At 40.8% G+C, this 22542-nt stretch overlaps 1 protein-coding gene across 3 annotated transcripts in view; it reads right to left on the bottom strand.

The window, feature by feature from the left end:
- Window positions 1–783: 783 nt before the first annotated feature.
- The window catches only part of rptor (regulatory associated protein of MTOR, complex 1), a 179817-nt gene continuing 158058 nt past the window's right edge, over window positions 784–22542 (bottom strand). The window contains exons 29-36 of one of the 3 annotated variants that reach the window (XM_042427078.1): window positions 22140–22241; window positions 18651–18698; window positions 8697–8803; window positions 7350–7477; window positions 5939–6025; window positions 5741–5857; window positions 5269–5398; window positions 784–3617 (exon numbers count right to left, since the gene is read on the bottom strand). In XM_042427078.1, coding sequence (XP_042283012.1) covers window positions 3549–3617; window positions 5269–5398; window positions 5741–5857; window positions 5939–6025; window positions 7350–7477; window positions 8697–8803; window positions 18651–18698; window positions 22140–22241 — 788 coding nt within the window. In that variant the 3' untranslated portion in view covers window positions 784–3548. Of the gene's footprint in view, window positions 3618–5268; window positions 5399–5740; window positions 5858–5938; window positions 6026–7349; window positions 7478–8696; window positions 8804–18650; window positions 18699–22115; window positions 22242–22542 lie in introns of all 3 variants that reach the window. The other 2 variants (XM_042427071.1, XM_042427087.1) reach the window with 2 other exon arrangements.

Consider the following 22542-nt stretch of genomic DNA (forward strand, 5'->3'; position numbering starts at 1 on the left):
CAATCAGTGGAACGTCATTTTTGACTTCAAAGATTTGATTCAATTCCAAAAGTGACAGTTTTCTGGTCTTTGGAGGGACTATTGAGTCTGTGGAAACTATGCCTTCTGTGGCTCTAGAAGAGCTTTGTCGAGTCTGAAAATAATAAAAATAATCCTGATAATCCAACATTTTTGGATGTTGACTCATACTAACGACTTCTCCAATTTTGACTGTTCTTTTAAAAACTAGTCACACCCAACTTTATGGAGGTTTAAAACTATCTCACTTAGTACCCTTTAATTTTTTTTCATCTTAAATAGGGCTGCAACTAATGGTTGAAATGATTTTTTAAAAAGTAGTAAAAGTAATAAAAAATGTAAGGTAAAAATCTACACAAATTCTACACCACTACTTAAATTTCAAGATCATTTCAATTTTGTCTTGTTAATTTGGTTGTTGAGAGCACAACCAAAGCACATTCTCAACTTCAAAGATGATATTCAATACGGTGTACTTGACTGTTCCCAACAGAATCTTATGAAGACTATTAAATTCACAGTATTGATGTTTTTGAGAAAACGTAGTGCTCTAATGCAGCTAGACACGTCTTAATACTTGAAATGATTTCTTGAAATATTCAGTATTCCTGATAAGTTAATTATTTTTCTATTTTAGAAATATTAAATTAGTCCACAAATCAAAATCTGCTTTTCTATACAGACTAATGTGTCTCATACATGAAACGTTAAAGTTGACACGAGTTAAAACTCAAAAACATGTAAAATGTCAAAAACAAAACAAAATCAGGTGTTGTATTTGGTTTATTTCATCGATTTCATCTCCTGTCTTATAAACCACAGTCAGCAAAGCAGTCTAAAGTCACAGAGACAAACCTGATTGTTTTCATTTTTCCTTTCTTACTACTTTGTTAAAGTCTCTTCTTTTTCTCCAGGTCTAAAATCTTAAAACTCAAAGCAGGATACTTAGAGATGAATGTGATTCTGGGCAATGCTTTTGGCTGAGCCGGTGAAGCAGTTGAGGCCTGCTAAACCACGGAGAGCACTACAGCTCAGTGACTGGGTGATAGTGGGGACTGATACTGTAGTCGCTTATATGGACTTCATGGCATGTGTTTCCAGTTCATTTTCAGTCCACAAGTCCGTTCCTTCTGCGGGGAAAAGCAAAGCTTGGGACATCTGATGCAGAGGGGTGAGGTGGGCGCGGCAGGAAAGAAAGGAGGGGGCATGATAGAAGGGGGTGTGGCGGGAAAGACTTCAGTGCAAAGTGTGTGTGTGTATGAGTGTGTGAGACTAAGGCCATCCCCATTCTCTTCCCTTCATCTCACTGAGGCCAAAGCAAACAAAATGCTAGCAGAATTAAAAACACAAAATTACAAAACAGAAAGAGAGTTATGATTTAAAAAAAAAGGTTAAATAAGCAAAGCTGCAGCCCCAGAGAAGAGGCACGTCAATGGTGATAATGCACAAAAACAGGCATCTTTACCAAACTGCACCACGATCTCTGGAGTGACACTCGGCCAGGTCATGTGACCGACCTCGCCTGTCCATCATGCTGCGGACACCGGGAGGCTGGCAGTTGCTCGACAGTGGTTTGAGGTGGTTGAGGTACCTGAGCGAGATTTAGGACACTGACTAAAACCTGATACAGTGGGCATGTACAGGTACAGAGTTAAAGAGAGTGCCACAGGTCTGATGCCACCCTTGAACATGCAACACGCTTTATGCCTCCAACTTTGTTAAAGAAAATCAAACCGAACACCTCTGGCAATAAAAACAAAATAAAAACTCAAAGACAGGAAAAAAACAAACCTTACAGAAGGTTTCATCAAAATGAAAAACAGTCCCAACAGTGGGGCGGCAGGTGATCCCTGGTGCAATGAGTCACATGGCCTAAAGTACTCTAAATCTACAATACCGTGTGCTCAAAGGGTGCCTTTGACAGTCTAGACATATGAAAGCTGCCTCACTGTGGTTAGGTAAGCTATCAGGGTCAACTTCTATTTATGTATTCAGGAGCCAGAAAAAGATGTGAGCTACGGGAGAGCTGTACTTGACTGGCACACAAGGGGAAAAACAAACAAAACATGTGCTTTTGGGACCAGTGTCGTCATGTCACATTGGCCAAATAATTTGAATTGCTTTTCTCACCCTCTTTTGATTCCACATTGGGAGGATTTGGACGTTCTGATTAGCAGAAAGTTTAGACAATCACAGGAAGATCAATTTAATTGATATATTTCCTGTCACTGATGTGAGCTGCACTGATGGGGTAAACACGCACCCATCTGGTACTCTAAGAACACAAAAAGAAACTCAGAGGAATTACACTGCTGTGAATGGAAATGGGTGTGTTTGTATTGCTGTAGTGAGGCACCTCTGGGTGCTGGGGGACAATCACAACCGTCTCAACGGCATATGATACTGCTATTGCCTTCGATCTGAAACACTATTTTCTATCTGAAAAGTCGGGGGAGGAGCTTGAAGCTAACTCATGGGAGGTCTTTATTGCTTTGCAGGGCAGATAGGCAGGTGCTGCAGGCTCCTTGTAGGATTGGATGGGAGTTGAGTTTAGCTTTTACCGCTCTACTTCTCCTCTCACTGTGCTAGATAGAAGGGTATGTATCATCCATAGGGCAATGAAGGTTTTCCCTTAAGCTATAAGTTAAACAAATAAACCCACAAAAAAAACCCCTCTGAGCCACAACAAGGGGGCTTTCATGGAAAATATGATTATGTTTGGCACGCTGGGGTCAAGAAAGCAGGGAGGAGAGTCCTAGCATGGTAGCAGGCGTATTTTTTGGGGCATCACTTAAGTCCAAGGCTATAAAGTCCCACTGTGGGGCTCATCTGTGCTATAGTCCACTTTAACACACACACACACAGGCACGCACAAACAAACACTCATCATGTCTGCCTTGTTGACATGTCAGGCAAAAATGACCACAGTCCAATCTCTGGGTACGTCTTGCCAGCGGTGTAGCGGAGTAGCAAAACTGTGTGTCCTTTGACCGAGAGTCAGTCTTTAAAATGAATTCATAAACACACTGGGGTCCAGCAGAGGGCAAGTCCGTATTTCTTGCACCAGTGAATGTGTTTTAACAGTGTGTGTTGTCCTCTGGATGACCCCTCTGTCGCCACATCTGGTTGGGGGGGTTGTCACAGTTCGTTCAGGTAGTGAAGCTCGCTGCGTGGCGAGGAAGAGCCCCAGTGATCGGTGGGTACCACTTCTTTAAAATAGAACCTCTCTTCTTCTGTATATGCTATTTAAATATACACACTCCTCAGCACAGCCAAGTCTACAATCATTAGCTTCATAATAAGAATATGAATAAACAATGAGAATAATAATAATAATAATAATAATATATATAGTCGTTCGTAGCATGAGTTTTTGTCAGCAGCCATCACTAGAACATTCAGGGTGGTAATTGCATATGTACAACAAAAACGTCATTTACATCCCGGTGCTCGAGGCTCAGGGTCAGAAGTCATATGTGGTGGTTTTGGTAGGAAGAGGGGGCGAGGGGGGGTTGATGAATGCTGGTGTGTTATCTGAGCCTCTTCTCTGCTGAATAGATGGACATGTAGTAGTCGTTGCTGCCTACCGCCAGGTGGGGCTGGAGGGAGACAAAGAAAAGGAAACAAGGGAGATTAGACAGTCATGACTTACTACATGAGAATTGATGAGTGTGTTCATGGAAACTGAGCAGAGGAAAGGTCTCAAGTTTAAACTGTAACAAACACAATGCGTTGACAGTATACCAATAATGATACAATTCATGTTGTATTTCCTTCACATATACAGTGGTAATCTAATAAAGCTCTAAGGCCAGCTAATGTAGTGATATAAAGTTAGCTAATACTTGCCTTAGTGGCAATGAGCTAAAGTAAAAGACAGTGAAGGTTCCTGCACAGAGAAGCGATTGCGACATGACATGCCGGTTTGAACCTGGAAGATTTCTCACACAATTCAACTCCTACATTTATGATCGGAGTAAAGTTAAAGTTACCAACATTCACAGAACACTGAGGTACTTGTATCTCAGATTATACACAGGAGTGGTGCCGAGGAGTGCTTGTAGCTAAACAGCTGCCAGCAGATGACTGCACAGAGGCAACAACAGCAACATGAACAATGAGTCTGACTTGATAAAAAGATACTGATTTAATCAACATGGTAAGACATCAAGATGCTTATGGAATTTTGCTGAGAAATACACTTGTACTCTGTTGGGGTCTTCACTCGCTCTCAAGGGAGATATCTGGCTCTTTACCTGCTAAATGCTAATATGTTCACCAGATAGTTGCTAACTTTGTCTGACTGCTATTTGCTGCTGGGCAGTAGGGTACGGTGGGTTTATCACAGCCTTTTCACTGAAAGGAGCTGCCAGTTGTGTCTGGAAGTGATGCTGATTAGAGTGGTCAGCTGAGAGGAACCGCAGAGTCTATTTTCTGTGGCTTTGTCCCTATGAGCAATACCTTGTTAATATAAAAACTTAGATTATAGCCAATTAAAATACAGTTTTGAGGTACCGTACTGTACTCGAGTATTTTCATTTCATGCTGCTTAATCCTTCTTTTTTAACTATATTTATAGGGCTGCAAATAATGATTATTTTCACAACTAGTCGAGTAACTGTCTTGTCTATAAGATGTCAGAAATTAGAGAAAAATTACTGTTAGAATTTCTTAAAGCTCAAGGTGACGTCTTAAGATGTCTCGTTTTGTCAGATCAGCAGTTCAAAATCAAAAGATATTCAGTTTACTATCATGTAGAAAAGCTTCAAATTCTCACATTTGAGAAACGGCAACAAATTAATGTTTGGTATTTTTGCGTAAAAGATGACTAAAACGATTATTCAGTTATCATGTAGTTGCAGATTAATTTTCTGTTGATTGACTAATCGATTAATCAACAAATCATTGCAGCTCTATACATTTCGTGCAAGAAATATTTTACTTTTCACTCCAGAACATTTACCTGACAACTATAGTAACTAGTTACTTGAGTTTTCACACATATTCATCAGTCTATAAACTATGATGTATTGTTACACAGCACCAGTCAAAAGTTTGACACACTTTTTCATTGAAGGGAATAGGAAGGTGTGTCCAAACCCTTGACTGGTGCTGTATATGAAAATACCCAAACTCCACAGACTTTCAGTGCAAGTCCTGAGAGTAATACTGAGATGACTGATAATTATGGGCCCAGATATGAAACTGCATGAAATCTGTTGTAGTAAGTCATCATCAGTGTTGGTTTACCCAGTGAGGATGGAAGGCTAAACAGCTGATGGCCCCGATCCTTTGACCCATGAAGCCATCATAGTACTTTATGTTGCTGATCACATCGCCGTTAGCGTTGTAGACTGCTATGAACTGGTTCATCGATCCACTGGAGGGCAGAGGATAAGACAGAAAAAGAGAGAGAGAGAGGAATGACTTGTAGCAGAATGTCTCAGCTTTAAACATCACATCAATCATAACACGCTGTCTTTACTGTATGGGATTTCTTTTGTGGTGAAATTTAACCTCGTGGATGGATGTCAGGTATTTTGTCCAGCTATATATTTTTTTTTGTCTGACTTTGGTGAAAGCTTATTGGATATCAATTCAACAAAAACAGAAAATCAATATATTTTTCTTTTTTTTACTAGGAAGACACAAGAGGAAGACTGCACTTTCAGCTGATCTTAACACTGTGGACACTTGATGACCTTTTCTGAAACAAACTCACCAGGCGAACAGGTTAGCCTGTGGGTGGATGTCCAGGGCTGTTAACCCCTTCACCGTCTGCAGCACGTTAATGGAGTCAGGTGTCCGTGGTTCAAAGAATCTAACGTCTCCGTTAACGCTGGTGGGAGAGCATCAAAGTCAGTACAGGCAAGAAAACAGTGAAGTTATAAGACTCTCACCAGAAAGAGAAAGAATGTACCTGACGCTGATAATATGTCCATCTGTCTCCTTCTGTAGATGAGCTTTCACTACCCAGGCTCCGTGCTCCCTGTAGGTCATCACCCGACTGTGGAAACACATGACAGATAGAACAAATTTAACATCTAACTGTGCATTTCTTCAGAATAGCCTGATGGGAAAAACAGGAAAATAGCAGCACAGCTGTGAGACTGTGAACATCAACAGCTCCAATATGCTCGGAAGCCCAAAAAAACTTGTTGCAAAAAAAGGAAAAGGAAAGAAAGTTTCTGAGCTGAAGTAAGATTAACAGATGATGAGTGAATTATATTGTTCTAGATTGTAAGTAATTGCTTAAGTAATAACACCAAAACTAAAAACTCTGGCTTAAAGTTGCTTTTGAGGACTGGCACTGTCACATGTGGGAGAAACATCTGTTCCAGTAAAAAGAAAACAGCAATGTGTAAAATGTTACAAGCGTCTCTCTATGCTATAAAATATAATAAAGGTGAGTGAACACTGGGTGGCAGTGTGTGATCATGACAGAAGAAAAACAAGTGTGGCTCCTTGAGCGGCTGAGACGGCATGAGAGCAGAAAACAAAACCAGTCTGATCATCTTTGTAGAACTGAGCTGTGCCACTATGCATGATAAACTATGAAACTATGTCTTATGCTGTGCTGTACATTCTGACTGCAGCTGTGACAGGAAGCACATCTGATCTTCCTTTAAATAGATTTCATGAAAAACACTTGAGACACAAAATTAAGCATTTTTTTCTGCCAGTACTGAAAACATAAAGCAGAAGAAGAAGAAAAACTAACACAAAAACAATTAACAGCAAGTTTGAAATTTCCTCCCTAACATACAGGCCAAAGCCCAAACATAACTGCTGCATATGTGAAACATGCAAAACAGTCAACATTTCATCAAGAATATTCAAAACATGACCTGCTTGTGCCTGTCTACTAGTCCTGGACTACTCTCAGGAGGTGCAACATAGTTGCTTAAAGATGTAATTCCTTGCCTGAGGGGAACTATTAAATTAGCTTTACTTAAAGATTTATGGGGCACTTCATGGTTTAACTGCTTTGTTTTCCCCCTTTGGGATTGAAATTAAAATAATGTTTAACCAACTGGGGGGATACAGTACCACAAGGGTCCATTAAAAGAGGTGGCAACCCCAAAGGGAGATTTACAGCATGCTATATATAATAAATATAGATTAGAGAAGTGAATAATGTAGGACTCTGTAGGAGTTAAAGCTTGCAGAAACTGCTGTGTGTGTTCTAGTGTATTTAAATAATGGTGAGACAGTTAAAAAAAGAGCTGGGAATGAAACTGTAAATGAATAATCTATTTAACCTTCTCTATGATTAGCAACTGATGAGTTCAGAGGTTGCATGAAGATCTGAGAGAGATTGTGTGTTTTACCATTCATTGGGACCCATTCTCCTGTCGAAGACGCGTACAGACCCGTCACCCAGACCGGCAACGATGAGCGAACGCTGGGAATCACAGGACAGGCTGGTCACACAGCTGTCTGCTCCTGTTGGGATGTCCTGGTGGACATACAGAGAAATCCCCTTGTAAAGATTTGTCAAGAAACCTACCAAGCTAACTGCTGTTACAACGCTCATTTCACATTTAACAGTCTTTGAAATAATCAATCATGTGCTCTGTTGACTGTTGGCTCGTTTGAAGCTGGACCCTGCATCAATATGCAGCCACGGGCGAGGCTGGGCCATTTGTACTTGTATTAAGTCCATCCATCATGACAATGATTAGTACACTAAGGACCACTGGATGTGTAAAACAAAGAAAAAAAGAAAAAGAAGAAACCACACTAATGGTGTACAGCCACAGATTTCCATTACTGTTTACCAAAACAACATGAGTACAGTAGACAGTTCAGTGCTAAAGTAGCTAAAAACCACAGACATGATTCATTCATATTTTAGTGTAAGCAGAGTTATTCAGGCTGTTTTTGAGGAATACTACGATAATACAGTTTTCAAAAACTCCACCTGAACATTTACAGATACTGGACTCTGTTGAGGAAAGTTTAGTATTAACTGTGACATCATCTTTTATGCACAAATATGTAGATCAGGGTTCTGCTTCATGGTCAGTCAAATGTTACATTGCAGTATTTTAAAGGTGTGAACTGATGTCTTTATCCCTCTATTATACATTCATGTATTTATAGAGGTTGATTCTGATAATGATTAAGTTGCAGTCAGAATACCACCATACTGTGCAGCTCTTCACTTGATATGTTTTAAGTTGAATGCTAATTCTAACTTTTGGCATGTTATTATCATGTTGTTGCTTATGCTATCACTTATGTAATTTTGTGTTTATATGTAAGTTTATATGTGGATCCCTCCTTCAAAAATAAGACTGTCAGCAGCTTCTCTATAGAAAACTAAAGACATCAAACGATTAAAAGAAAGGTGACTGAAGGGAACCTGGTGGACAGCAACCCATAAGCACGAACACAATTCTCCAACTTTTCCAGAGAGCAGCCTCTTAACAATTTGTTCACTCATTTACTTTGGATTGGATGCATTTATCAAAAAAATAAAAGATGACACAATGCTTTTTAGTAACAGACTTGCAAGTCCTGGATGCGACAGTTTCTCACCATCTTCCTTACAAAGCCATAAAATGTCATTTTTGAGCCAAGGGCTTCTCTATGCACCAACTCTCAGCTATATATATTGTGACCTTTTTGAGAAAGTCAGACATACAGACAGACAGGTGCACTGAATACAATACCTGGACTTTCATCTCTCTGTCAGTGTCCCAGATCCTGATGACTCGAACATCTCCAGAGGTCATGAGGAGACCAGTCTCCTGCTCCCAGTCCACGACCATGCCTGCACCTACAAGACAGGATGACACAGTAGTTATAATGCACAGTGCAAACACGCTCCATAAAACATAAAGCAGTACGGTGTTGTTGTTAGACAAATATCAGTGAACTGGCTTCACTTGATTCAATTAAAACAAAACAGAAGGTGGCTTTTTATCAAAATTAAAACTAAAACAAGCTTCAAAAGGTGCCCAATAGCTCAAATATGAGCATAAAATATTTAATTACTGAAAATAATTTGCACACAATATGTGAACTGCCGTTTTCATTTACTGTTTTTAAATGAGTTCATTTAATTTATAAGTGAACCTTTACACACAGACACAGCTATTAAACACACCGAGCATGTATTTATCCAGCCTAATACACATCACACACAATCTGTTGGAGGTTTCAGAAGGCTCTTGTTGCCACATGTAGCAAGTCAAATAAAATATTAGTGCAACAGCTCACTGCACCACTGTGTAAATAATAAATAGAGCACAAAGGACTCGACATAGAGCGGAAAAGCAGGTCAGTTTATTTAATAACATAATTTTGTTAAAAGAAATGTTAACAAATCTGTGTTTTTACTAAAAGTTTCTCATTTCGGAGTGTATAAACATGGACTACACACAGACGGAAGTGTAGTTTTGCATTTTGCATCCTTCCCGTCAAGACAACCACTGGGAGATGCCAAAGCTGACCCTGGAATTGAGCCTGTCAGCAGATTCTAGCTTCGATGAGTCAAACGGCACTCAAATGAGAGAGTGAAGCGGGAAGACGCTGAAGACAGCAAGACTCTTCTCCTCACATGTTGGCAGTCACAGCAGGAATCAAGTGAGCAGTGCTATCTCAGCCACATTTGGCCTGCTGGCTCAGTGATGCCTGGCAGAGGCCTGCAGGCTGCAGCCTAAAGGGGTCAGTTTGCCTCAAACCAAGTATTTGCTGGATTGTTGCAGGGCTTCTGAACCTCTGTCTACCCACAGCTTTCTGATGTTGGAATTAAGGAGGGTTGTCCCACAATTTTTGACAATCACGCACACTTCATGAAGGGATTTGCCTAGTGTGCAAAGAAAGTGTAAAGTAGATGGGATTTAAACTTTTCCCTTACGCTCTTCTTTCCTTCTTTACACAACTATTTTTGTGACTTTTTGTTTGTACAACAAAGAGACCCACAGCAGATGAACAAATTGTGTGACATTGCCTCACCACTTTTCGCTCAATTCTGTGGTCGTGTAAACGCTTGTTGAAAAATATTGTGTAAATAAGCAACCTACGACGTTCTCCAGCAAATTTTGTGAATCTGTGCAAACCAAAACATTGTTTCAGTTAGTATCTGTAATCTTGGAGGCAAAGAACAAAACAAAAGAGGGATTCCAGAAACTAAACGGTAAGGATCTTCTCCTTCACAGAGATGTATTCACCAAACTTCCTGCATCACTTCTTTGTTGTTAGTTTTTGGCAAATCAGTGCAGAGCCTCCAAACACATTTCAGCCTTTTTTTTCTCCACATTTTCCAACTTTCAACTCCTTTTCTTTCATGTAGCTTGAAATCCCACAATGTCTTGCAAAGTGATTTGCTCGCATCCCACAGAAAATGTTCAGTGGATCTTTAAGGTCTGATGGCAGATCTTTCCCCCTGCTTATGAGTGTGGCCATTCAGAACAGGTATTAACACTTGCCTTTATATGTGGTCTGATACAGACCAGTGGGCCTGGTTTTGTTTGTACTTTACTGGGTGTCTGTGTGTGCCAACGTGTGCAGTTAGTGCAGGTGTAGGTACATATAGTCCATGTGATTCAAAACTTGGTCTGTTCACAAATGTTCACATAGGGGTTTGCAAGGACCCTTGAAGACTTGAACAGATGACAAAATTTACCTGTCAGAAAGTTAATCAAAAGTTCATCAAAGTTTTTAGATGCATCTCAAGGTCTTTGAAGATTGTTGAAAGCTTTGGATCCTTGTTTCTACCCTGTGCCATGAGTCGAACTTAACCATCGGCAGCAGTAGGAAAATCACATTTCCCACAAGCCACGGAGCTAAGAAGAGTACAGGTGCTCTTTTGATAATGGAAGTTTATATGCTGGAGGAGGAGAGATAAGAGAGCCAGGAGGTACTCCAGAAAATCAAATGCCCATAAACACTCCTCGCCTTTCTCTCACTAGGATGCTTTTACCACAGATGCTAGGACAATAGCATCCTTCTCTCTCTGTTTGAAACTCATCATGGCATGCTTCATTTCCTCCCTCCTATTTTTTCACAATCAATAACCATCTCGAGCTCACCCACCTATGTCACCAGCTTGCTTTATACATTCACTTCATGCTTCAAGACTATTTTTTGCCCCTAATTGGCTCCTTTCACACAATTTTCAAGAGGAGATAGAAGAATAAGGACTCCATTACATTACTTTTCTTACAGCCTTGCAGAGCAATAGTGACTACGTGTATTATTTGAGATCCTTTCCCTCTGGTTATCTCCTCAGTGTGCTTCCTTCATGAGTTGTGACTTAGCTTAACTTTCCTCTACTGAACCATCTGTACCGGGGCTTTCTACTGTTCTACTTGGCTTGTGTTATCAGGAAAGCCCAAGCCCCATGTGGCGGCTTAAAACCCTCCACTGTGACGTCAATGGGCCTGCTCAGGCATCACGACATCACACTGCCGGTAATGTGGGCACACGTGGGTGGATAGCATGCAGGGAAAACCATCTCACAGAACTGTGCTCAGTCAGTGACACGTTCAGTTGCACACTTTATGCTGTTTCATTTCAGAGGCGGTGAGAAGAAAGGAGGCATTCCTTTTGAAGCTGGCAGCTCTGCGATGAGGAAATGTGGGTTACAATGAGAGGGCGTGGAGAACGGAAGATTTCCCAACACACAAAAACAATTGCATGTACGTTCTCTAAAATAAGGAGCTAAACCTTTCTTAAGGCTCAGTTTTATTGCTCTTTACTCATTATCCTTCCATGTTGTCCCGTATATAAAACACAGTGTTTGTACAAGATCCCCAACAGACTGAGCACTGCTATGGTAAAACTGTTTTTGTGTTGGGGTTCTATCTTAAACATGGCTGCATTAATCTGCTACGGGCCCTGGTCCTCCCACATTCTTAGGTCTTAAAACTATTTTGACAAAGAGCCGCAAGATTTAAGGATAAGCCCAGTGTGTTACATTATGGATCTTATTTTATAGGTCTGGCCATTGTTTCTATCTGTGATAATAACTTACTCAAGAAATTGCTGAGATTTCAGAACTCAGCAACATCATTAAAAAGAAATAAGCTGGGACAAGAAACACAAGTAGTCAGACAATCAGACAGATTTTAAACTCTGGAAGAGAAAACCAAGGTGAACAATCTTTACTCTGCCCACCTTAAACACCCCAAATCCTTCAACATGTGACATTATACAATTCATACATACTCGTGCAAATATAAATTAATTAATCGGATTTGGAAAATCACATTTAATCCCTTAAAGATAAATTATTTTCTGATTTTTATTTTATAGTTCTATTATCAGAGAATTTTTCCGCAAACTGTTTTACATGTGGGTGTTCACTTTCAGAAAATGAAGACTGTGATAATTAGTCATGTGACTCAAATGTATTTATCACACCTGTGAGTACTCAGCAGTTGTAATGAGCAAACCTGAAGAAGCTACAGGCGAAATGCGTTGTTCGCTCTTAATAAAGTCACAGTAAAGTCATTACAGTGTGCGGTGGTTAATTTTGATTTTCACCTTATATGTTCCTGCGACCGACCAGCACCTGTCTGAAAATACTGGCTGTGCATGGGGAGTTCTGTCCTTTTGTTTTACACGTGGGTTTGTCGCCCAGCAGACTTCTACCGGCTCTGTTCAGAATGTCTGACTGAAAAAATGTCAGCTGTAGCAAAAAGCCAATTAACCTGGTTTCAATTATCAATTAATACTGTCCATTTGTCAAACCCACAGTCTTGTCTATTAGATAAGATTGTAACTGCTTGCAAAGTGAATAATGTTCAGCCAGCAGTAAACATGCTAGCAAATAAGCTAGCTAGCACTAACTATCACTAAGGTTTATGCATGTACAGTATATGCAGGTCATATGGGTGTGTTGAGAGTCTCCCTCCGGTTTTTGCAGACCAATTTCCTGGTTCAACTTTGACCTGCAGTACTTACCATACTTGTGCACACACAGTTTTCCTGTGCTATGAGAGATTATAACATTTGGTTGTATTCACTTTCGGTTTTACCTCTAAACAAAGTGGTTTAGATAATTTGGCTAAACTGTTTGCTTGTTTAAAATCTGTCTGATCATCTGACTGCTTTTGTTTCTTGTTTAATTGTCCTGATGATGACACCATGTTCCCACATGAGTGAGTACAGTGATTTCATAACCAGCAGAAATGATGGGCAAAAAAAAAAAAAAATCCAAGTAGTAATGAACTACAATTATTTTTTGAGTAATAAAGCAGGGTCCATGCCATGTCAGTTGATTTTGCACTTTGATGACGCATATAATTCAAACCAATTTTGCATAAAGTGAACATGATCGATTCGTTGACACAGTAAACCAGAGGCTTTGGAGCTCCTGGAGTACTGGGATCCAAGGGAAGTTGCCCCTTTAGCCCAGTTCAGCCTTTCCATTAGTCTTTCAATCCCTTCCATCAATCTCTCTGGCTCTATATCCGGCAATCCACTTCCTCTCTTATCCTAATCTTACTTTATCTTCCCCTCATTATTTTCCCCTCTTCAGGCGACTGAATCCTCCCTAACTCCCATCAAAAAAGTTTACTAGGAGTTCAGGGGGTCAGAGCTCACAGATCTGCAACCTCAAAGCCGACCCTTCAGTTTTGTCTCTCGTGGTCATCACTCAGCCTCTCAAAACGGGAGAAAATTCTGCCTTAGAGGGAACCTTTGTGGGCCTGACTGGGTCTTAGTTACCCACACAGAAATCAATACAGACATGGAGAATGGAGATGTAAGACTGAAGAGCGGGAGCAAAGAAGTGTGAGCAATGTTTCCGCAGCTTTAAACATTACCACTTTACAGAGGTGTAGGTATAGATAGCTTCGGTGTGTATCCTCTCTTTATGGCTCTGCTCTTTTTGTCTCTGCTTTAGTTCAAATGTTTTCCCCCAATAACGATATCAAAAACAATAATTATATTGTTAGCAGAATGGTTTTTCCCTTGTTGAATCTTCAAGAGCTAGTTTAACCACCATTAACAGTCGGCCTGCCAGCAGTTGTGGTAGATCATCTTGCTCCTGTGCCAGTGTGCTGAGACAATCCCTAATTTGTGATATATATACATATCTATTCTTTTGCATAAATATCTTTGTTTCCCTCCTCTCTTTTCTCTGTGGAGAAGGCAGCTTCCTTTGTATTCTTATTGTGCACCATTATCTCCAGTGATGGACTAGCTCTCCCACACACTGCAGCTCATTAAACCAGCGCAGCGGCCTTCCTGGTTCTTCTTTCCCTCAGTGTTTTCTCCTCTCTTCCCTTCATCCTGTTTGCTTTGAAAAGGTCCTCCAGGATTCCGGTAATAAACTTTGTCCAGGTTTACCGGGGACTTGCCCGGCATGTATGTGTCTCTGATGGAAGATGACGTTATCTATGGGACCACTCTGACTGGCAGGACACTTCACTGCCATGGCATTTGACTAACCTTTAGCTGCCGGGCCCTGACATTCTGAGAGCTAAAAAGCTTTGACCTGCCTGGTTGACATAGACCCTGTGAAATGAGGCATAACCTGCATGACATTAACACTTGCTGACCTAATTATGGTGGACAGGAGACTAACCCTAATTTCTCAAACTGTTTTGCATAATTCACAACAGGGGAGTCCCCCAACAGTTGTGAACAGAGCCTGTAATTCTCAGCAGCTGCACACAAAGGCCAAACTAGGAACAAGCTTTCAGGAGACCTTTCATAACCAATTGCATCACATTATAACCTTATGTGATGTCAGAGTCCTTTAAAAATACTGAGCAGAAGATCATCTTGTGTCCGTGATAGATTTTCCAGTACTGTTCAAATTAAAGGGGTACTCTGCACTCCCAAGCTGAGATAACCTTGACGACATCATCAGAGTTATTTGTTTCTGACTGACGGAAATTTATGTTTGTTTTTATAGAGTAATGCTCACCATGACGAGTAAACTGATCTTGATGTTGATGTTAAAAGGCTGTGTGTACATGTTTTCAACAAGCTCTTTTATAAAAAGCATTATTCAAGGTTGTCTGTGATCTAAGTTCAGTTTCACTATATTAAGATTAACAATCTACTACTGGTGGCTTTGGAGAGAGAACTTGATATCACCTGATGGTTTTAGATCTCCTACCTGCCTGCTGCAATCCCACTTCTATACCAACATGTATGGACAAGCACATTTCTGTTGTGTGTCTTCTTGGGGTTATTAGTGTCCTACAATACACTGAAACCCCTGCAGCAAACAAAAGATGTGAGCCTGCCTCAAAGCTTTTTGTCTCATTTTCCTGACACTTCCAAGTCATGTGCCTCTCTCCAAGTCCTCACCGAGCCCTCGGTTCTGGATTTAGCAAGTTCCCAGAGCCCCGATCTTAACAAGGCACCAGGCAGCAAAGCCAAATGTAGAGCAAGACACAGCGTCTGCCTCCCTAAAGCCAAAGAGGCGACAGCTGCCCTACTTTCACTTCTGCAGCCAAAAGAAAAGGGACAGAGAGAAAGAAGGATAACAAAGGAAATAACATATCCCTAATCATGAGCAGGACTAAGAATAAACAGAGGGAGGTAAACGAAGAATGGAATAAAAAAGCTGGAACATTATTAACAGTATGTGGATCAGACTTTAATTAGATTGGCTCTCAATCTAATCTGCAGAGATGTAAAGTCTGTGCTTCACTCCCTCTGACTCCCCAACAAATGCTGAGAACTCAAACGTGGGTAACGAGTATCTTTGTTTGTATTTTGTTGTGCGTGCGGTTGCTCCTTGCTCCTAGCCTGAAATAAACACTATTAGATATATATATATATATGACCTTCTTTTAGCGCAGTCTCTAACTTTTTGATTTGTTTATTTTCTCTCCATCAAGACTTTTTCTTCCTCTCTATTTTCCCATTTGATTCACAGCCATCTCCACTATCAATCTCTTTGCCTGTCCAACTGTTTATCCGACTCTTTTAACCCTCTCTCTGACCTTACTTCATAAGAAATCTCCCACTTTTACCCAGAAGCCATTTTCCTCTTGTTTTTGCCCAGACCTCTCCTTCCCCTCTCTCCCTTCAGTGACACGCATTGCATACTAATGCAGCAACAGTAGCTGCAAGAATAGTTCTCCAGTCTGTGCCAGCTACAGTCCCCTAATTTCACTGGTTCCTCTGGAGTTTAACAGGCTGATCCCTCCGGTGAGACGGATTGGGTGGCTCTGCGCTATTAAAATCACACAGCACCGACACGCTCCCAATCAAACACTGACACCTTTGGGACCAGCTTAAATAAGTTTTTTTTTTTTTTTTTTTAAACATGAGAGAAACCATTTTAAGGTGAAGATGAGTAATGGGGGAAGTGGCTGTTTGGAGGAAGAGCTTGACCTTATTGAAGGCAAAAGCTATTTACTTGTTCTTTAAATAAGCCTCTATCTCAATGTAGTTTTGTATTTAGATTTCAGCCAAATATCAATGTACAACTTTGCTCTGCCACTGACTGTTAGCTAATCCCCTATTAATCAAACAGTGACTGTCAAGTCATAGCTTAGTAACTGTAACCAAGTACAGCACCTCTGATAAACTTGTAATTCCTCCACAAGCCAAAGCAGTGTGTGTGGGGCTGTAGTAAGAGTGAGTGATTTAAAGAGTTTTTACCCACTCATATATACATAACAAAAGCTACAATAGTTAACATGTCCGGCTAACTAGCTAACTACCTACAGTAGTAACAGAACATTACTACTGAGGCCAAGGAGCACATCATTAACTAACATTGGTTTGTGGGATTACAGCTTACATGAAAAAACCAAGTTCAGGACTAACACATCCACTGTGTAGTATTTCCCCACTGTGTGGAAGCTGAACCTGGATCAGCGTTGTCAGTTGGGAAAGTATCATATCAGTGGCTTAAAATTCATATTTTGAGGAAGATGATTGTATGCGAATCACATCCAAGAGAACAAATAGGTATAAATGTGTAATTTCAGAAAAAGTGTATTTATTGAGACGAACAACTTTTTGACACTGCCTACAAATCTAGCCACATTGTTAAAAAAAAAACAACAACTTGCTGACATTGTTATATGATGTGTGGAAGGGGGTAGACTTTCAGGACTCACTCAAATAAAAATGTCCAAACACTGAAAACGAAAGCATAGTTGTTCAATAAACTAAAGGCTATAATAGTAAACTATAACAACACAAGCTGTGGAATGTTCAGCATCTACATGGAAATGAACAACATACTTACCCCTTCAGCTCAAGTGCCACATAGTCTACCATTGTGCAATCTTCAAATAGGCTACTCTATGTGTGTATGACTCGGTCTGATTCAGCACTTCTTTTCAATACTTTTTTTTCACATGGATGCAGCAGTAAGCTATCTCTCATGTAGAGTCTCTTCAAATGAGCAAACCAGCCAATCATGCTTGTGATGATGATGAACATGAGTCACGTTCATCATCACAACAAGCATGATTGGCTGGAAAGAGGTCATGTGAGAAGAGATGAATGAACACCGACGTAGGATCGATATTTTACTATCCTGATGTGTTGAGAAATTAATTAAAATGAGATAGCATAGACTGCAACTACTAAGTGTCACAAAATGATCAAATTATCATACATTATGGGACTTTAGGCATTATTGATCATACATTGTGCAGAGGGCAAAATTATCTTACAATAATGATCTTACATGTGGCAACGCTGTCCTGGATGTTGTCAGAGTTAAGTTAAGTTTGTGGCTCTGTCTGGCTCATTTTTGAATTCGGGCAAGTTTACACTCAGCAAATGCAGCCAGCGTTACCCCAGAGAGTGTTACCTTTCCCAAACTCATTGGTCCTCATCTTTAAAGGTTTTACTCTTGTAACATTCAAAGTGAAAAAATATTGTTTAAAAAATAGGAACTAACATGTACACTAAGAAATAACATTCTGATCTTACATTGCTCCTTATAATACTTAAACAAAAAATTTTTTAAAAAAGGACTAACTAGTTCTACACTGCAATGCAGGAACATTGTGCTGTTTCCTTGTTATATCTTCTACATGGTGAGAATGCTGACTTTTTTCCTTGGGAATGAAACTTTTTGCGCAATACCATGTATGCACCCATCAACTGTATATTTAAGACCCCTAAAATGGTGTTCTCATTTTAAAATGAGTCAGCTGGAAACATTAAAAAGCCAGCCGAATGTTTAGCTTAATTAGCAAGTTAGCTCTAGCTGATAGCAAAAGTTGTCATTTCAGCAATACAGATGGTTGCTGGCAAGAAATGAGGCACCTTCGTTTGTCTACCTCTGTCTGAAATCAAGGACTCATTGTTTAATTTAAGTAAAATTTTAAATTTTAAGTGATAAATCTCACGCTGTTGTCATTGTAAACTTCATATACAAGAGCAGAAAGCCTGATAGACGCAGCCAAAAAGGACTGTCAATTATTAGAACTGTCTATCCAACTTGTAGGGCATGTTAGCATTTGTAGAAATACAGTACTCCAACTTGTTGTGTCTTAGTGAGTCTTCTAATCTCTGGGTGAGTAGCAGGGATGAAGTGATTGAGCACCACCGGACAGATGAAGGGATAAGGAGTGGTGGTGGTCAGGGGGATAAAAGTAAACAAAAACGAGGCACGCTGCTGGCTGTTTAGTGCAACACCTTTGCTCTGGGGTTGAGGGAGTAGAGAAAAGAATGGCGACACTCACCTCCTTGCTTACTCCTGTCAAGATAGATGGAGACCCTTCTGGCCAGACCTGCGAGCGGGAGGAGGGGGGGCAAACGGAAGAGGGGAGGAGGAGGGAGGGAGGGAGGAGAGCGGGAACGCAACAAAGCAAGCAACAAATTAGCAAGGACCCCTGTGCATGCAGAAACACACATTCACACACTTTCATGAGTGTATTCCACACACATTCCAATAGCAGAGGGATGAACAAGGCTGCTGTTTCCCAGTGTGGCGTCTCCCAAATGACTAACAGTGATACGCCAGGATCAAAGTGTGTGATGAGAAAGACAGAGAGAGAGAGAGAGAGAGAGAGAGAGGCCTGAGCTGAGCTGCTGCCTCTGCATTACAAAAAGGAGCTGTGAAAGCTGCACAGAGTCCCCAAACTCCAAGCCTGCAGGACACAGAATCCCAAATCCCTTCACCACAGGGCAAAAAGTAGGCAGGGTGGAGCACTGCTAGAGGACTCTGAATGTGAGTATGTGCAAAGAGTCTGAGAAACATCAATAGTAACCAAGACCTATGGAAATAATTGAACTGGATATGAAGGTGTGTGTGGTTACAAGAATCATCATATATCCATTTATGTTATTAAATGAAATGACATAACAATAACAAGATTTGTTGCTGTGGTGGGTGTATGTCATCGGGAAAACTGGTCGCTGCCTTGTTCAGCCTCTCTGTCACTTTGGGGGCTGGGGCACAAAACAATATCAAAGAACCAGCAAAGTAACAACAAGCCAGACGGTCACAGAGTCTACAGAGATGGTTCAATGATGAAAAACAGCAGACAAGCATGTCATTGGAGGACAAGAATGGGATGAGTGCAGACAGGTTGTACAGGGACTGGTGTGTATGTGTGTGTCTGCCAGCGTCTCCTTGAAAAACATTCTCTGTCTTGTAGCTACTGCCTACAGAGGTAGAGCGGGTTTTCTGGCAGCACAAAGACAGACTTGTGTAATATTTTATCAGGTTTTACATTATTAATGCTGGCGAGGCGATGCTAAAAATCTAAAAGAGTCCAAACAAACGCATATAATTATTGTACTCCTGCTGAAAGATGTTCCAGGAAATGGTAATAATATTATAATTAATACTGGGCCAGGAGGGGAGGTGGCCTGTGTGCATTAAATAGGGAAAATCGTATGTGTGCGCTTGTGTGTATGTGAGAATAAGATGTGTGGAGACAGGGAGTTTGCAGATGTTCTTGAAGTATCTTGCCGAGTTGGAAAACATATTTGAACACCACAAGCTGAAGCTGGACTCTTCAGTAAAACTTTTCCAGGAAAGATCTCGAGTGGCTGTTTTTATTAAAATTGATGCCTCCACTGTAGACTGAATGCAGTACCTACACAGTGACTGTCACTAAAGACACATCCAGGATAACAAGCACACCATTAAATGTTAAAGTCTTAGTGAAAACAAGGCTGTGGCTTGCTGTGGGAGAGTCCTCTGCAGAGGATGAATCTCTCAGGGCGATTTGTGTCGTGAGAGGCAGCAAGACAGTGATGCTAGTTAAGTGTGTCGCCTCTCTGCAGGTCTCTGCAGAGCTTTAGTGACTCTGTGGCTTTGTAATGATGGAGACACACATGTGCACGCAGTGTGTGGTCCACACAGATAACCAATCAGCCAGTCACTCATCCTGACAGCTCTGCTCCTGTTGCTACAGTACCAATTAGCCAAATATGTGTCTTACAGAGATGTGCTCTAAAAATGCTATCAGAAAGTTGTCCACCCACATAAGCATGTGCTCATGCTAACACGATGGGTCATAGATCATTTTAAAACTTTTTCAAAACATACAAAGGAGTGGAAGTTGATTTTTGCATTCATTGAACAGCTTATCAAGTATTCAGAGAAACATATAGTCATTCCTACAGCTGCCACAGTTTCCCCAAAAACTTCCATGACCCAGAAACGACGGCTAAGAAACGCCCGAGGCAGAGCGATGGAAATGTGGAGCAGTGGAGAGAGTCGAGAGAGAGAGAGAGTGTGTAGGTAACCTGACACAACGCAGAAGTGGGTGGATAACTCTGACAAGTGTGTACTGTGGGTGTCAGGCCTGGTTCAAATATTTGCGAATAACTCTGCCTCACAAACTATGGAAGTTTGCCAACACCTAAGGTAAACATGGCAGCACATCCACCGATATCCACAGTCCAATATTATATTCACACAACTTAAACAACCCTACAAGAATGATGAATCTACCCGTTACATTTTGATTAATGTAGTATTCTTAAATAAACAGACTTTGAATGTAGGTTTCTGAACAGATTAGACTTTCAACCCTGTCAGGTGTGAAAGATATGTGATGAATTCGGCATATGTCAAATGGTAAGACAGGTGGAGCTGACAACGGGGGGTAAGTTAGCTACATTAGTTTTGACTGATGGAGCTAAATACAGACTCCTGACTTACATCCAAAAACCTGCCACCAGTGTGGCAGGAACAATCATACAATGTGGAACTTAGGATCAACTCAGTTCATGTAAAGAAAGCATGTGACCTCCTCTCCTGGACTTCATGTGGTGACTATTACGTCATGTGTGTGTTCATACCTAATGAAAACACTGATAACTTGGTTCCACTGTGTGCTACCACTAGAAATTTGACATATTCAGTAATCCGAATGGCTCTCTGGTCGGTTGGCAAAGGTTCAGAGATCACTACTATCGGATGTTTTTGCCAAAGTCGTGGAATCATTTAAAACTTCTCTTGGCAACTGCAGAATGGACAGCCATTAACCTAAAATGTCTTACCTTATTAAAAGCACATGCCTACAGTATTTAAGACATTTATTGTGCTATTGCAGAGTGTGAACAAAATACTTTGGCTAGGTTTGATTGGGATGCTTCAGAGAGCCATGCCATAACTGAGTGTAACGAAGACTTGTGATAGTCATAAAAGTTGTTACATGATTTCATTTTCACAAATGGACAATGCACTCAACAGTATTAAAGTGCAAATAATATCAGCTAATGCTTAACCAACGTACTATAAGGAATGTTTACACCAGAGGTCAAATGGCTGCAGTGTCACCAGCACTTAAAGCTTCTTCTTCAGGAAATAATAGTGTGGTTCAGTTTCTATGACTGTTAGCTGTTTACTATTACTGAATCAGTTCACTGACTTAATGACTCTTCTCTAACTTGTTTTAGTAGTTCCCATTATGTTGTGATATTCAGTTGTGGCCACACTGGTTGCTATTCAGCAAATACTTTCACAGGCTAACCTTAAAGTAACAAAATGTGTCCATTTAAAAGTTAACATTGTCTCACAGAACAACATGTGAAATCCTACCTGGTTGTTCTTTGGATGGGGAGGTGTGGAAGTGTGACTGGGAGGGGTATACAGTGGGGCACGTGGTGATTTACTACAGGAAGTACTATGAGAGTATGGGTTGGTGGGTAGAGGGGGGCGGATAATAAAATAGAGCGTTGGTCTTTACTGTGAGCGCTGGAGGAGGGCTGACCTCTGGTAGTGGGCAGCATATCAGACAGGCCCTGCCAGGCCGTCACCATCTCCGGATTCTTCTGGTCGGCGAAGTTCTTCCAGATACGCAACGCTCCATCATCTGGAAAGAGGGGAGGGGTGGGGTTAGAGGTGGAGAGGGAAGGGAAAGAGTGAGAAAGAATGTGGATAAAAAGTTGCAGCGAGGTAATAAGGCCAGAAGGAGGTGAAGCACACAGACTCAACACTCGTTTGTATTCTTTTTGGATTTGGAAGTGCATTTTGAACTGTGCAGAACATTTGATGTAAACCTTGAAGTCAGACTCTTTCAAAACATGCAACACACAGTGCGACCTGACCATGACCACACACACAGACACAAAGAATCAATAGAAAATGTAGAGCAGCATCTTCAAAGGCTTTTT

Source organism: Thunnus maccoyii, chromosome 2, assembly GCF_910596095.1.
Source record: "Thunnus maccoyii chromosome 2, fThuMac1.1, whole genome shotgun sequence".
NCBI lineage: Eukaryota > Metazoa > Chordata > Actinopteri > Scombriformes > Scombridae > Thunnus > Thunnus maccoyii.